Source organism: Nicotiana tabacum, chromosome 21 (assembly GCF_000715075.1).
Source record: "Nicotiana tabacum cultivar K326 chromosome 21, ASM71507v2, whole genome shotgun sequence".
Lineage (NCBI taxonomy): Eukaryota > Viridiplantae > Streptophyta > Magnoliopsida > Solanales > Solanaceae > Nicotiana > Nicotiana tabacum.
The window spans coordinates 53,542,310-53,559,873 of NC_134100.1; the positions used below are offsets into that span (position 1 = coordinate 53,542,310).

The 17,564-nt window shown below is 39.3% G+C and overlaps 1 protein-coding gene across 1 annotated transcript; it reads right to left on the reverse strand.

Annotated features, from left to right (window-relative positions):
* Positions 1 to 331: 331 nt before the first annotated feature.
* LOC142175238 (uncharacterized) lies at positions 332 to 5,741 on the reverse strand. Its single transcript, XM_075241816.1, has 7 exons — positions 5,671 to 5,741; positions 5,520 to 5,583; positions 5,085 to 5,176; positions 1,985 to 3,002; positions 1,637 to 1,814; positions 994 to 1,158; positions 332 to 579 (listed from the first exon to the last, which is right to left on the reverse strand). The coding sequence occupies exons 1-7, from the start codon at positions 5,739 to 5,741 to the stop codon at positions 332 to 334; spliced, it is 1,836 nt and encodes a 611-aa protein (XP_075097917.1).
* Positions 5,742 to 17,564: the final 11,823 nt, after the last annotated feature.

Here is a 17,564-nt window from a genome sequence, read left to right on the forward strand (position 1 = left end):
ACATATACATACAATATACAATTATCCCCCACCCCCACACTTTAAGTTGTGGCATGTCCCCATGACACATAATTAAAAAGCATAAGGTAGAGGAAACTTCTCTGAATATCTAGTCGGGGTCTGAATCAAAGTCGGGCTCCATTCCTCGTGCCCGAACGAGTGCACACATCCACACAGACAACTTCTTCTCAGCCTTCTTGGGGTACACCCCACACTTATCTTTCTTAATGAAGGCGGACTTCACATCTAACTGGAAGATACTCCATGCATTTTGAGCAGCCAAAGCAATTACCAATCTTATGGTGTCCAACCGTGCAACAGGAGCAAATGCCTATTCATAGTCAACACCATGCTCTTGCTTATATCCTTTTGCAACTAAGCGAGCTTTATACTTGTCGACCTCTCCATTATCCTTCAACTTTGTCTTGTAAACCCATTTGACACCAATGGTCTTCTGATTTTCTGGAAGATCTGTCAACTCCCAAGTGTTATTTCTTTCAATTGCTCTAATCTCCTCATCCATGGCTTGCTTCCACTTTGGATCTTTGACAACATCAATAAAGGCTATATGATCACAATCTGAAATTAAAGCAAAATGACTAGCTGAATTTCTAGATTTACTAATCCCATATACTTCATAGTCTTCCATCCATGCTGGTGCACTTTTGCTACGTTAAGGACGTTCATCGTTGGACTGAACATCATTTGATTCATGTTCAACAGCTCCATCATCTTGTATTATGGAACCGACTTGTGAACTAATCTACAAAGGTTTTTCTTCTTCTTCTTCTTCTTCTTCTTCTTCTCCTTCTTCTTCTTCTTCTTCTTCTTCTTCTCCTTCTCCTTCTTCTTCTCCTTCTTCTTCTCCTCCTTCTTATTCTTCGTCTTCTTCTTCTTCTTCTCCTCCTTCTTCTTCTTCTTATTCTTCGTCTTCTTCTTCTTCTTCTTCTTCTTCTTCTTCTTCTTTTCCAACTGAAATTTGTTGGGAAGAACCAACATTGTTCCAATTCCATGTTGCTTCTTCATAAAAAAGGACATCACGGCTAATAACAATTTTCTTGGTAATATGATTCAATAAACGATAAGCCTTTGAATTGTCACTAATACCAAGAAAAATGCATTTTTGGCCTTTATCATCCAACTTCTTTCTGGAAGCATCTAGAATATGGGCATATGCAATACATCAAAAAATGCAAAAACTTTGGTTTGCACCCGCTCCAAGCTTCATGAGGTGTCATATTTTGAACAGAACTAGTGGGGCTTCTATTCAATATATGAATTCTCCAGTGAACTGCTTCGGCCCAAAAATCTTTTGGTAAGTTGCTTCTCTTCAAAAGACTACGCACCATATCAAGAATTGTACAATTCTTCCTTTCACACACACCATTTTGTTGAGGTGTGTAGGATGTCGTAAGTTGCCTTCTAATTCCATGCTTCTCACAAAATTCTACAAATTCGTTTGAGTTGTATTCTCCACCCCGATCAGTCCGCAAGCTTTTAATTTGATAACCAGCTTCATTTTCAACAAGCACTTTAAACTTCTTAAAAGTTTCAAATGCTTCTGATTATTCCTTTAAGAAATAAACCCATGTGTTTCTGTTGTAATCATCAATGAAACTGATGAAATATCGTCTACCTCCCTTAGATCTAGGACTTATGCGTCCACAAATATCTGAGTGTACTAGCTCCAGCACCTTCTTTGCCCTCCAAGACTTGCTTATTGGAAATGATTCACGGTGTTGTTTGCTAACAACACACTCTTCACATACTCCATTAGGAGGTTCAAATTGCGGCAGATCCAACACCATCTCTTTCTAAGATAAGGATTTCAGGCTTCTAAAATTCAGATGCCCATAACGAAAGTGCCACTTCCATGCATCATCCTTCACTTTTGCAGAAAAATAAGATTTTGTGGTGTTGCAAAGATATAAAGGAAATAAACGATTGGTCGACACCCCAAATAATAATGTCGTATTTGACAAACTCCACCTTTGATATTAAGCTCATACCTCTTTTCTAAAAGTTGTCCAGCACTCAATAAATTTGTCTTTAAAACAGGAACATAAAAGACATTACTGATAGTAAGAATGGAGTTGTCTTTGGTTGTGACTTGTACCTTCCCTTTTCCCATAATAAAGACGGCGGAATTATCTCCAAACTTCACAGTATCTTGAAAGGTTTCATCCAATTCTGAGAACGCCACTTTGTGTCCACATATGTGATTGATGCAACCGGTATCAAGATACCATAAATTAGCAGAAACCTTTTCTCTAGAAGTATATGCCATCAAGAGAGAAACCTTTTCTTCCACCTTTGTCTCTGCATCTTCCTTTGTCTCTGCAAAGTTAGACCTTCCGCCATAATTTTTATTTAAATTGGTACGACATTCTGAGTGATAGTGTCCATACCGATGGCATTCCACTTGAGATTTGTCATGCCTTTTCTCTTTTCCTTGAGAATCACCAGATTTGATCTTCTCCATTTTGTGATACCAGTGTTTTTCCTTCCATTTGCCTTTCTCATAATCTGCTCCTTTTGAGAAAGTCGTCGTCTTCAATGCTAACTCCTCCTTGTCTTGTTGATTTATCTTCAGTTCATGAACCAACAAAGAACTTTGTAATTCATCAATAGAAAGAGTATCAATGTCCTTGGATTCTTCAATGGAGCAAACGATATAGTTGAACTTTGCTGTTATGCAAAGTATTTTCTCAATGATGGTAACGTCCTCCAGCTTTTCTCCATTAATTCGCATCTTATTTGAGATAGCCATCACCCTTGAGAAATACTCAATCACCGACTCACTGTTTTGCATACGTAGAGTTTCAAACTCAGCACGAAGCGCTTGGAGTTGCGCTCGCTTCGCCTTCGCCGTTCCTTGATACTTATTCTTCATGAAATCCCATATTTGTTTATAAGTATCCTTGCAAAGAATTGTTTCTAGTATTGAGCGATCAATAGCTTGGAAAAGGTAATTCTTTGCCTTGAGATCCTTCAACCTTAGACTGTCCAACTATGCTTTTTGTGCTTCCGACAAAGCAGTACCAACTGGTGGCTCTTGCACGCCAATACTAACAACTGGCCAAAATTCCTTGGACCTAAGGAAGTTCTCTATCAGCATGCTCTAATGATCGTAATGACCATCGAAGCGAGGAATGGCGGGCTGAACAAAAGTTTCAGAAGCCATCGTCTTGCAGTTGCAATAATACTGCAGAATAGAAACTCACAGTAAGCAGTACCCAATGCCTAGTCCCCCAAATTCCTTCTCCGCGAACGTGACTCAACCTCCGTGTTTGCGAAGAAGGAAACTCGAACCAGCAACAGCAGAATTTCAAATTTAGCTCTGAGTGGTCCGAAATCCACCCAAAACCCCGTACAACTGTACCAACAAGTCTATAAACATAATATGGACGTGCTCGAACACTCTGAACACATAAAACAACATTGGAACTAAGAATCGCACCCCAAAATCAAATTAAATTAACTTATGAACTTCAAACTTTTCAACTAGCTCCGAACGCGTCAAATCTTACTTAGACAACTCGGAATGACGCCAAATTTTGCGTATAAGTCATAAATCACCATACGGACCTATTTCCATGCTCGAAATTCCAAACGAACCTCGATTACGCTAAAGTCTACTTCAAACTAAATTCAAAGGACTTGAAAACCTTCAATGTGCCAACTTTCAACATTAAGCGCTGAAATGCTCTCGGATTACCCGAAACTCGATCCGAACACACGCCCAATTCCAAAATCATTATACGAATCTATTGGAATTATCAAATCCCGGTTCCAAGGTCGTTTACTGAAAATGTTGACTCAAGTCAAACTTGACCATCATAGGCCACTATTAAAGAACCAAGTGCCCCGATTTCAACCCGAACCCTTTCAAACCCAAACCAACCATCCCCGCATATCATAAAACAGTAAAAGCACATACGGGGAGTTTTAATTAGGGGAACAGGAATTTAGAAAGCAAAACGACCGGTCGGGTCGTTACAGTATTCTTAATCTTAGTCGCTCATGACTTGTACTACCAAATCTTGGGATAGTTGTATTGATTTTTGCAATCTTATTTATTATTATTGATGATTTCTCGTTAGTGTTGCATTATATGCTGGTTGGCTTACCTAGTGATTTGAATTAGATGTCACCACGGCTTGATGGAATTTTGGATCGTGACAATTAGTCTCCAAACATCTATAATGGTGTTTATATAGAATATACCTAGAGTTAGGGCTAGATTGTTTAATATGCTAGCTTATTAGCTAACACCACTTATGGGTGTAATAGCCTACTAGGCCCTAAAAGTTATTTTTCCCAACAAGATATTTGCCCTTACTTTTGATATACATTATGGATTAGTCCTTTGTCGTACAGAAAATGTACATATAAGACCCAGTCATCCAGCCGCTAATTGGAAATATTATGCATTTTGCATCAGCTACTAGTTAGAAATATTATATACATATGTATGTTTCTTTGTGATACTAACAGCTTGTTTGGATGGTTGTAGCATGTTTTATTGTATTATATTGTTATTTTAAATACAATATTTATTTTAATTGTTACTTAAATTTCTTGTATCGTATCGTTAAATTTGTAGTTACGTAACGACGAAAAGTACCACTTTATGGATTGACCAATTTGGTGTGGTCGCGCCGTTACCTTATTTTTTTCTCTCATCTTGCCCTTCCTTTTTATTAAATAATCATATTTTATCCTTTACTTTACCTTTTTATATAATAATTCTACCTCGTACCTTACTTTTTTCTTAAAATATTATAAGTTTATTCTTTAGATTGTTGGTGCATAATATCATAAAATGACAGTAAACAATACAATATATCCGAACATTGTATACATCAAAATGATACAGTACAATACAATACAATACAATATTATACGATATATTATGAAACGATACATAACAACCATCCAAATAAGTTGTAATTCACTTATTCTATGTGAAAAGAGACTTCTAGAAATAACAAAGTAGCATTATGAATATGTGATTAGCTTGCAAATCACTTTTCGTAGGTAGACCATGTTCAAAACTCGAACAAACAAATCAATCAAATTACCAGAAAGGTTTTGTCCCTACAACTACAAGTAGCACCTTGACACCATACAAGGAAGAATCTGAATATCTCTTTATCCTTTGCTGCATGTATTCCTATGAGGAATTAGTAAAGAAGCTTCTCATAAGAAAAGATAAAATTGAAGGATGGGTTAATTGAACTTACATTTCTTGTAAGAGATCTATGAATGAATTCAGGAAAAAAAAAAACTATCAATATGCTATCACTCAAATACTCGTGTAATTTGCATCAAAGTGGACCTCAACTTTTAGGACTACTATTATTGAAAGAATCAAAACTTAAAAAAGCAACAGACACGCGCGTCTTCTTCGTAGTTTCTTCGATGCTTAGATTACTTCTTTTTTCCTTGTTTACATAGACAAGAATAGAATAGATGCACAGACACGATTACAGAATATTGCTTCTTGTGGTGAGTACAAATCTGTATCCACATAACTTTTTTAAAGTCAGAGTTGCCACAGTTGAACTTCGAGCAATTTCCCTGAAATTCAAGCAATTTCCATTGAAATTCATGCAGTTTTTTCGAAGTTCTGTAGCCATTCAGACTTCTCAAAAAAAATTCTTAAACTTTTGACCTGCAAGAACAGTGCCCTGAAGTTTGAAAAAAGCGGGTATTTCCCGCATTTTGAAGTACTCCATTAACTATTTTCGGTTATTTTGCAAACATGGGCTATATTTTAACCAATAGCTCTAAAAGTGGATACCTAATATCATTTTTGTTTACTGGTAAAATAGTACAGTTGAATTTGTTACGTGGTTTATAAACAAGCGAACTGATTTGACCCAAAAATAATAAATACACAAAATTAAAAATAAGACTTAGCGGTTAAAATCGAAGGAAATGACAAGCTTGGCTCCGAGAGCAATGCCTCCGAAGACAGAAATGAGAACAATATAAAAGAGCAAACAAAGTTCTTTGATTAAGCTTGAGAATGGAATATAGCATAAGTTTTGCAAAGAATTTCATGTCTTACAATGGCTATTGAGCCTACAATTTATAGTTATACCTAGAAAAACAGTTAGGATCAAGCCCCTCTTAAATGATAATAAAGGGGTCATTGATAAATATGTAACGGTAGGCTATGAATGCAAATATTTTGTGCAACGGCTGCCCATTTAATGTTAGAGAATATTTCTCATTGAATGCTATCCGGGCAAACATTTTAATTGCTCCTGTTGGCCAGGCTCCTCTCGGGGTTTATCCGATACCAACTGCAGTTCTTGTTCCCGGTACTGGTTGTCACGTGATTTGCCTTTTACCCTTCTTCCCTTCCACGTGGCGTGCTATCATTTGATCATTTACTACAAACCAATTTTACCCTATACAGATAGTCCCCCTGCTTTTCGGTGGGATATCTTTGTGTCACCGGGAAGTTGGTAAAGGTCCCTTTCTTGGCGGAAAATCTTCTGAACAGTCTCTGACGCTTGAAAGGACGCACGTCTTCTCGCATTTAATACTCCGAACACGTGTTGCCCTACAATTCAGCAATATTTTCACCGGTTCTCGAGGTAATCATGACCACAATTTTTACCTTCTATAACTTTACTTATACTCATCATTCTACCTCTTTCACTTCCAAAGTTCTCATAAGTTTATCATCTTCTCTGCACTCAAGCTCCTCCTGCTTAGAAAAACTTTCATCTTTTATAACTTTCTCTAAAATTTTACTACTCTTCCACTACCATGGCTTCTTCTATTGAGTCTTTTAGAAACCCTGGTCTTTTCTTTGGTGGAGGCCCAGAGTGAAACAAAGACAAAGAAGTTGACGTTGACGTTGATCCTCACTGTTAGCACCATCATACCCAAACACCTGAGCATCGCCAATGACTTCCAAGAGAAGTTTCCATCCGCGTCCCCATGGACTTGGGTCATTAGCAAGTACCTTTCCTCTATTCACCCTTCCAGTATTCTTGCTATAAAGGAGGAATACAACTGTCCAAACCTCAACATCCTTGCTCCAGACATGATAGAGCGGATTACCTTCACCAAGTAAGTTTTTACATATGTCTATATGTATCCCTTCACCTTGGGTGTGTTTTCCTTAAGCAGAGGGCTCGACCCCGTGATCTTGGAGTTCTGCCACTGGTATCAGGTCTGCTTGGCATAAGTAAGCCCATCTATATGGCGAATGGTAGCTTGTCTACATCAGTTGTGCACGGAGACTGGGAAAATCCTAACCCTGGCACACATGATGAATCTCTACTCCCCCAAAATCTTTTGTGGGGGAGTAATAAATTTCAGCAAACGTGGCCACCACGCCCTTCTCACCAGTGTGGATGATGATAGTGATCGTGGATGGATGGAGCGGTTTCTCATTATTGCTACTAGGGATATCATCCCGGCCATGACACCATCATTTCCTAAATTATGGAATCATTCACGTAAGTTTGTAATTTATTCATCTATTTTCTTCGTAAAAAGATCATTTTCCGCCATTGTTGACATCTTTGTTTTTGTTATTTCATCTACCCGGTGGACACCACCAAGGGTTCAAGGCCTAGACTAGTGGGTTCAGAAGATTTTGGATATTACAACGCCAAAAATCCGTCGGTGGAAGGAGATGGCCCCCAAATATGGGTGGAAATCCAATAACCATAGTAAACTGAGTCCTTCTTCCTTTTGTCTCTGTATGAACATAAGTAAATTTGCTGACTACATTTTTTGTTTGATTCAGGACACCCGCAGGGTTCTGTCACATGCCCCCGAGATTGATGTTTTGGCTGACCCCACTGAGGCCATGAGAGTGCTACAAAGTGTTCTCGTTCAAAGCAGTGCCCTCGAATCTGCTTCCAGTGGAGGTGCTTCCTCTCGGAATCCCCAGCCAGAGAACAAGTAACCAAAAAGGTGACATTCTTCCTCGGTTGGCGCTCAAAATAAGAAAATAAAGAAGGCCACGACCGAGAAGGCCATGGTCACAGTGATCATTGAAGATGACAGGGAAGCCAGTGATGAAGAGGCTTCCCTTCAAAGAAGAAAATGATCTTCATCAGCTCAACCGGGTGCTCAACCGAGAGAGCTTCAAACCCCGACCGAAGGTGAGGTCCAAGCACTTTGGGGTGAAATAGAGATAGTAAAGGATGTCGACTCTCGCTTTCCGACCCCTGTTGCTATGTCTGTTCCCAGGAGCTCGGACCTCGGGCCTACTCAGCCTTCGGTCACTAAGCAACTAATAATCAGCGGTGCCCCTGTTGCAGCTGCTTCTCAACCTTCAATGCCAACAACTTCATGCCCCTCTATACCAGTTGCTCCTTCGCCACCATCAGCCACTGCATCTCCTCCACCGGCAACAGACGCTCGAGAGAGGAATGCTTCTCCTCCCCGATCTCTCGACCATGGGAATTTGGGGCATAATTACTCACCCCCTTCCCTAGATCCTTGAGGGAGGAGGAATGCTACTCTTTTGATTTCGAAGGAGTGCCATCTGCTGTCCAGGCCGGTGTAGCTTTCCAACTACCTGAAGCCGTTGGCTTCAGAGAAAGATAAGAAGAAGATATGTTACCTTTCGGGGGAGTGTTTGTTGAATAATGCAATGCATGATGCGGCAGCGGTACTGTACTTGCTTTCTTATCATTCATTTTCTATCTTTCTACTATAATCGAGATTTCTAACCTTGATATTCCTTTTACAGACCAACTTCCTTGCTTCCTAGGGCCTGCAGAAATTTATCCTTGATAAGCGAGGCCTCGCCTCCGAGCAGGATCAATTGTTGGCCGAAAGGGACCAACTTGTTGCACGCCTCCCACTGTTGGAGGCAAAGGTTGCTGAGACGGGCAAGTTTGAGGCCCGGTTGCAGCAAAGTGAGCAGGAAGTGATGGCCCACAGCCAAGAAGCCACTCAATTACATGCACAACTTCATGATGATAAGTCTAAGTGGGTTGAGCTTCAAGATATTGTGCTTGCTGCTGCTGAGCGTGAGTCTGCCTCCGAGGAATAAGTGAATAATTTGAAGGCAGCCTTGAGCTCCAAAATGGAGGAGGCTGAAGAGAAGAGGGACAGGATGGAGGAGAGATTTAAGAAGATCATGGAGCAAAACCGGATTCATCTATCTACAACTCATGATCTTGATACTAGCCTTAGTGCTATGAGATCCGAGAGGGACGGCCTTTAGGCCGAGGTTGACAGACTTAAGGCAAAGCTTCAGTACCGAGAGGATTCCCTCATATTTGAAAAGACATATGCTATGTACCATATGAGGAGAAAAACCTTGGAAGAGGCCAAAGCGGGCATCATCGATATTGATGATTTCATTGACAAGACCCGAGAGCTGGAGCTAACTGCCTAAGAATGTCTTCCTACCAAACTTGCTGCAACTGACTCTTCAAGCACTAGTTCCGAGTACTCGGGAACCGAGGATGAAATTGAAGAGGATGATGATGAAGGTCCAAGCTTCGAACCGGTAGTTGATCCACCCTCTTCCACCAGGGGGAACGCATGTCCTTCTCTCGGTGGAGATAATGTTTAGATTCTTTCTTCTTTTCTTTTCCTCCTTTCTTTTTGTATTTTTGTAATTATGTCATTTCGCATTTTGATAAATGAAGAAGATTTCTGCTTAAGTGTTGCGCAAAATATATATTTTTTGCGTCGAATTAGATAAGGCTTCGGGTGTATTTCCGTCTGATAGCTTCTTGTTCCAGGCATAAACTCTTCCGGAACCAACCCTTACTATGAGGGTTTCATAAGAGAAGGCCCTCTTATATTTACGGTGTTCTTAAAGAGAACATCTCTTGTTCATTCCGGCACAAATATTCGAAGTTTTTTGTTAACTTTCAAATGATAAAATTAACTCATCGTTTGGACAAGAAACAAGATAAATAAAAGGACTTTATTTAATTCCTTCTATCTTTAAAAGTACATAAGAATTTGTTTTCTAAAAAAAAAATGCTAATACATGTGGCTAGCTTGTACAACTTATTTTTTTGGGGCTAGCCATGCAGTCCCCTGTCCCGATGAGACATTATTGTTTCTTATTCTCGTAGTCCCCGATTTTTTTGGCAATCTTGTTGTCGAATCCCATACTAACCCTCCCCCCCCCCCCTTCAAATGCAAAACATGCTAATTGGAACAATGGAAGTTTTGCTTTGTTGGGTGAAAACTTGTGAATGGTTGAATAGTCTTTGGTTCGATGCCAGGCTTTGCTTAATGTTAGGAACTTGCCATCAAGGCAAAGATTATTTAACCATCCCGTAGTGCTTTATCATTTCAATGCCTTGTCATTTAAAGGTATTAACCTTGCCGATGACGCTCCTCTCGTAGTATATTTTCCGTTCCTACCTCGTTAAAAACTTTGCCAGAAAAATTTGATTGGGGCAAAAACTGGTTGAAGGAAAAAAGTGTGCAGCACATACTTTCAGTATTGGTAGGATCCATCAGCAGTAATACCTTTTGAGGTGAGTCACATTCCAATTGCTGGGCAATTTGACTCCATCTTGATTTTTCACCTCATATGATCCTTTACCGATGACAACTAAAATCTGGTAGGGGCCTTCCCATGTCGGACCCAGCTTCCCAGCATTGATTTCTCGAGTGCTCTGAGTCACCTTCCTCAAAACCAAGTCTCCTACTTTGAAGTAACGGAGATTGTCTCTCTAATTATAGTATCTCTCCATCCTTGGCTTTTGAGCCAACATCCTCACATATGCCAAGTCCCTGCGTTCATCAAGCATATCCAGCTTCACCAGCAAAGCTTCATTATTTTCCTCTTCGCTTACTCGGGAAAATTGTAAGGTTGGTTCCCATACTTCTATCGGGATTAGAGCTTCCACGCCATACACGAGAGAAAAAGGTGTCTCTCATGTACTCGATTTTGTCGTCGTTCGATATGCCCATAGCACACCCGGTAACTCTTCGGGCCATTTTCCTTTAGCAGCTTCTAACCTTTTTTTTGATTCTGGATAATCACCTTATTGGTTGACTCTGTATGTTCATTAGCGCTCGAATGATACAGTGAGGATGTAATCCTCTTGATTTTCAAATCTTCGAGAAATTTTATGACTTTGGAGCCTGTGAACTGTGGTCCGTTATCGCAGGCAATCCCCTTCGATTTTCTGAATCGGCAGATTATGTGTTCCCATAGGAAGTCGATCACTTCGTGCTCACCGATCTTTTTGCAAGGACCTACTTCAACCCATTTAGTGAAGTAATCGGTGGAAATTAAAAGGATTCTTACCTTTCTGGGACCTGGCGGGACGGACCAACTATACCCATCCCCCATTTCATGAATGGCCATGGGGACAGTACCGAATACAAGAGTTCCACTGGTTGGTATACCAACTACGCATAGTGCTGGCATTTGTCGCATTTATGAATGAACGTCTTTGCATCTTGTTCCATCCGAGGCCAGTAGTATCCTGCCCTAACAAACTTTAGTACCAATGAATTTGCACCGAAATGGTTCCCACATATTCCTTCATAGACCTCTCTCATCACGTAGTCCACCTTCGAGGCTCTTAAATATTGGGCCAACGGGCCTTGGTACGATCTCCTATATAATTTCCCATCCACAAGGCAGTAATGAGCCACTTTGGTGCGTAATGCCTGGGATGCCTTCGGGTCTTCGAGCAATTTTTCATGCCAAAGATATTCGATGAACTCATTCCTTCAATCCCAGACTAGGTTGGTTGTGTTCACTTCAAAATAGCCATCCACATCCAATACCGAAAGTAGAAGTTGAACCATAGTACCGGATTCAGATCCTTTCATCTCCGTAGATGACCCAAAATTAGCCAATGCATCTGCTTCCACGTTCTCTTCTCTTTGAATGTGTGTGATCGACCACTCCCTGAATCGTGCAAGCAATGCATGAACTATTCACATACTGTTGCATGTGTTCCTCCTTTGTGTCGAAATCCCATACACTTGGTTTAATACTAGCTGGGAATCACATTTGATCTCTATGACCTCGGAGACAAGTCCCCGGGCTAGTTCGAGCCCTGCTACCAAAGCCTCATACTCAGCTTCATTGTTAGTTAATGGAACAGTCTTAATGGTATGCCTCAGGGTTTTTCCCAAGGGCGTGATTAGAACCACCCCAAGCCCGGAACCTTTTACATTGGAAGCTCCATTCATAAACAAGGTCCAAACTCTTGATGTCGTTTCTGACACCAGCATCGCTTCTTTAGCAGCTACGGGCATTAACCCGAGGCTGAAATTGGCCAAAAAGTCGGCAAAAACCTATGACTTGATTGCAGTCCTGGGTTTGTACTCAAAGTTAAGTTCACTAATCTTGACTTCCCATTTAGTCAACCGGCCTAACAACTCAGGCTTGTGAAGAACATTCCGCAAGGGGAAGGTTGTCACAACGGCTATCGGGTGGCACTGAAAATAATGCCTAAGCTTTCGAGAGGTGACTATGAGAGATAAGGCCAACTTTTCGAGGTGCGGAAAGTGAGTCTCCGCTCCTGACAAGATTTTACTAACATAATAGATAGGGAATTTTGTACTTTCGTTCTCACGGACTAAAATGGCAGTTATCGCTACTTTCGAGACCGCTAGATATATCAGCAATTGTTTGCCTTCCCCCAGTTTTGATAGTAGCAGAGGGCTTAATAGGTAGCATTTCAGGTCTTTCAAGGCCTGCTGACATTCCGGAGTCCATTTGAAATTGTTCTTATTCTTCAGAAGTAAGAAGAAGTGATGACATTTGTTTGAGGATCGGGAGATGAACCTACTTAAATTAGCCAATCTTCCGGTTAGTTTCTGTACTTCTTTTACGCTCGTTAGTTGGTCCGGAATGTCTTTGATGGCTTTGATTTTTTTGGGATTTACATCGATCCCTCTCTGTAAGAGCAAGAATCCCAAAAACTTACTGGAGCCAACCCCGAAAGGCATATTTTTTGGGTTAAGCTTCATGTTATGCTTTCTCAAGATGTTGAAGGTTTCTTGGGGGTGTTTCAAATGATCACTTGCATTCAAAGACTTGGCTAACATCTCATCGATATATACTTCCATTGTTTTTACTATTTGCTTCTCGAACATCTTGTTCACGAGCCTCTGATAGGTGGCTCCGGCATTTTTAAGCCCAAATGGCATCACATTATAACAATATATGCCGAAGTTCGTTATGAATGAGGTTTTTTCCTGATCCTTCGGTTTCATCTTGATTTGATTGTACCCGGGGTAGGCATCAAGAAAACTCATTAACTCGTGCTCGGTCATAGCATCAATCATTTGATCAATGTTTGGCAATGGGAACGAGTATTTAGGGGCATACCTTATTTAAGTCCTTGTAATCTACGCACATTCTAAACTTGTTATTCTTCTTTGGAACTATAACTACATTAGCTAACCATTCAGGATACTTAACCTCCTGGATTGAACCGATGACGAGTAGCCGAGTTACCTCTTCTTTAATAAATCTATTTCTGATCTTGACTATTGGGTGTTTTTTTTGCCTCTCCGGTGGAAAGTTTGGGTCCAAGCTTAGCTTGTGCATGGCAACATCTGATGGGATACCTGTCATATCCGAGTGTGACCATGCAAAATAATCAATGTTAGCTTTAAGGAAATTAATAAATCCTGACCTGAGTACGGGATTGAGTCTTGTTCTCTTGTGAAACTTCCTTTCCAAGAATTCCTATAACAAAGCCACTTGCTTGAGTTCCTCTGCATTGGACTTGGTTGCATCTGTCTCCTCTAGTACCTGAAAGTATCTCGGCACGTGGTGGAATTCCGACGACTCCTCGCCTTTGTATTCATTGGTCAGGGGAGAAGGCGTCGGTTCTGGTAATTGCTATTTGCTGGGCTCCTTCCCTTTGCTACTGGAAATTGACATTTCGTCATTTCTCTTGATGCTAGTTGATCACCTTTTATCTGCTTGATTCATTCTAGGGTCGGAAATTTCAACAATTGATGATATGTTGAGGGAATGGCCTTCATGTCATGTAACCATGGCCTTCCGAGGATTATGTTGTAGCCTATGTCGCCATCTACCACTTCAAATAAGGTGCTTTTAGTTACCCCTTTAGCATTCGTGGGCAGCAGGATCTCTCCTCGGGTTGTCACACTTGCCAAGTTGAACCCGGTGAGGAGCTTTGTTGCCAGAATGATGCTTCCGGTTAACTTTGCTTGTTCCAGTACTCTCCATTGAATAATGTTGGTTGAGCTTCCTGGGTCAACCAAAATACCCTTATTTTTTAAATCTAAGACATTGAGAGAGATTACATGAGCATCGTTATGCGGAAGAAGAAGTCTGTCAGCGTCTTCCTCCGTGAAGGTGATATCATCTTCGGCGAATTCTCGGAGTCTCTTGCTGTGAGTCACTGAAACCTTTGTCTTCTTGGATGCTGAGAAGGTTACACCGTTGATTTCATTCCCTCTAAAAATCATGTTGATAGTCAACCGAGGAGGATCTTCTGCTATCTTCGAGGGCTCCGTATTATCTCAGCTACAGCCATAATTATTCTTGGTCCGGTCGCTCAATAACTCCCTGAGATGGCCGTTCTTCAACAACGTCGCTACCTCTTCGCGCAGATGCCGGCAGTCCCTAGTTTCGTGGTCGTGAGTCCCATAATATTCGCACCATAAGTTAGGATCCCTCTGGCTAGGATCGGATCTGATTGGCTTCAGGAACTGTGCTTCTTTGATATTCTTCATCGCCGATACCAACTCCACTACGCTGATGGTGAAATTGTAATCTGACAACCTAGGATATGCGAAATCCTGGGTCCCCGGTACCTCTTTTTCTTGCAAAGATCTGTTGTTTCGGTCACTATCAGTTCTTCTGTCGGGAGCGAACCTATCCGAGGACTGGAACCCTTTGTTGCCGCATCCTTCGGTTCTCTCGTATGGCAAGAAGCGGCCTTTAGAAGATTGTCGGTCCGCATCAAAATCACCTTTGAACTTATCATGGTTCTTGTCTCAGTCCCGTCCCTTGGTTGATGTCGGAAACCCGAGCCGATCGTCTTCTATCCTTATTTTCGACTCATAGCGGTTATGTACATCCGCCCATGTAGTGGCTTGGAATTCGAGCAGGCTTTCCTTCAGCTTTCGGAAGGCATCGGAGCTCCTCGAATTTGTATATGTATTTTTTAAACAAAGATCAACCCTAGTCAAAATTTACTTTTTCTCTTTCTCAGTCGGCTCTCTTCTCTCACCCACGCTCACCTCTTTCTTCTTTTTTATCTCCCTCTATTTTCTTTCTCTTTTATTTTCTCTTTACCAAATCTCCTTCAAAGGTGTTAAGATTTCAACCATAAGATCCAAACAACATTAGGATCAAACCGCAAATATTAATTTGTGCTAATATCAACAAAATCAAAGAGACCAATTTCGAATTTATTCAAGTTTTTTAAGGTCTCCAATGGTGTTTTCTACCTCCTTCAACAAGATAAATTTCAGACTACAATATCATATTTGATTCGAAACACATCTCTCATTACCTAATTTCGTCTTTTTCCTAACCCTACTCTTTTTAAGGTGATAATATTTTCTGGAACTTTTATATATCTATGCTGCCATTATAATTTTTTCTTACTCATATTAGAGAGGTTACCGCTTAATTATATTTCATATACATATTTTTTATTTGTATATAAATAAATATATAAGACTCCAATCTTCACTATTTTCTCTCCATCTTCTTCTTCCCCCAAATCCAAACATGGACGCTTCAAACCCAATCTATTTATTCTTATTTCTCAATTGCTTATGCGTCGCTAATAAGAAATCACAATTCTACTCTTTTAATATCGAACTTTTGGTAATCAGACTTCAAAACTTCAAACAAATCATTCAAACTTAATCGATGGGCCTTTAACTAGAAAAAATCTTAGCCTCTGGCAGTTGAGATTTTCAAATACCAAAAGGAATCTGCCAACAAAATCTATTCGTCTAATGGAAACCTTCTTTCTCATGATTAAAGATGGTTGTAATTAACTATTACAAAGCTGTAGACTCCATTAAAAACTCAATTGACAGTCGTTAAAAAGCTTGGTAGCTTTGAATTCAAAAATCGGATTTTACGAAATTGTTTGGATTTGGTGTTATTGCAAATGATTGGGAATATCCTTTGGAGTTTATATGTCAATTCGAGAAAATTTGGTGAAGATTCGTGTTGGTTTTTGGTTGGAATTTCATATTGAAAATCGAATTAGGAGACATAAATAAATTGTATGCAAAATGTATGTCGTGTGTACAAAGACATATAAAATATATACAACTAATATAAATTGTATACAAGTTATATGCAAGTTGTATGTATTTGTCCGGATTCTGTATAATAAAAAATTATTTGCAAGTTGTACATAAGTTGTATGTAAATTATAGCTTTTGACCGAATTTTGTATAGTAAAAAGTTATTTACAAGTTGTATATAAATTATGAGCCCGTTTGGATTAGCTGATTCGAAGTAGCTGATAAGCATTAGGTGCTGAAAAGCACTTTTAAATGCTGAAACTGATTTAATAAATAAGCAGTTACGTGTTTGGATACAAGTGCTGAAATTGATAATAAGCTGCTGCAGTATTAGATAAAAAATTGCTGCTAAACTCTTTTTCTGTTAAGATGATTTAAATAACCTTAGAACTGTTTACATTGGGCGGAGTCTTTTTAAAATTTTAGATTCCAAATCGATTCAAATACAAAATATTCTATTTGTCATTTTATTTTAAATACAATTGCGATTTGATAAGATGATTTTTATGATAAATATAAGTTATTTTATAATAAGCATATAATCATAAGTTATAATAATTAATAAATTGATAAAAGTTTCTCAGTAAAAAAATAAACCTAAATAAGACAAAATATTTGAAGAGAAACAAACATTATCTTCATCATCACAACGCTTAAAATGCAATACACCAAAAATTTGATATGTCCTCATTTATTACATACAGTTCAAAGATTAATACACAATCACATAGATAAAAATATGCAAAGGAATAGAGAATTTGCTTACCTTAAATAGTCAATGAGAATTGCAGACTTGAAGAGGCGAGGGGTTTAGGTTAAAAAAATATAGGAGGCAGTGAATATCGATGTAGGAGTTTTGTTCTAAAAAGGAATATTTTAGAGATAAAATAATAAAAAATTTGGTCAAACTTAAAGTGTTTATAAGCTAAAAGTTCATAAGCTGGAGGTGACCAGCTTATGACTTTTGACTTATTTTAGACTTATAAGCACTTGGCTTATAAGCGCTTTTAACTTAACCAAACGCGTAGATAATCCGAAAAATGCTTATAAGCTGGTTTAACCAGCTTATAAGCTTAGCCAAACACCCTCTATATAGGTGGACCGATTTTGTATATATTTTGTCAAAAAATCTAGTTACTTTTTGTAAATAGAAAAACTTAGCTACACTGGAAAAGCATTATCCTAATTTTATCTATAGGAGAAAATTCCTTATTTTCTTGAAAGCAAATCAGTAGATGTTGTATTGGCCCAAGTGACCCACATTTCATGTGATAATGCATATTCTAAATTATAGATTCTAAAGAGAACTTGAACATAGAATTACTATTTGG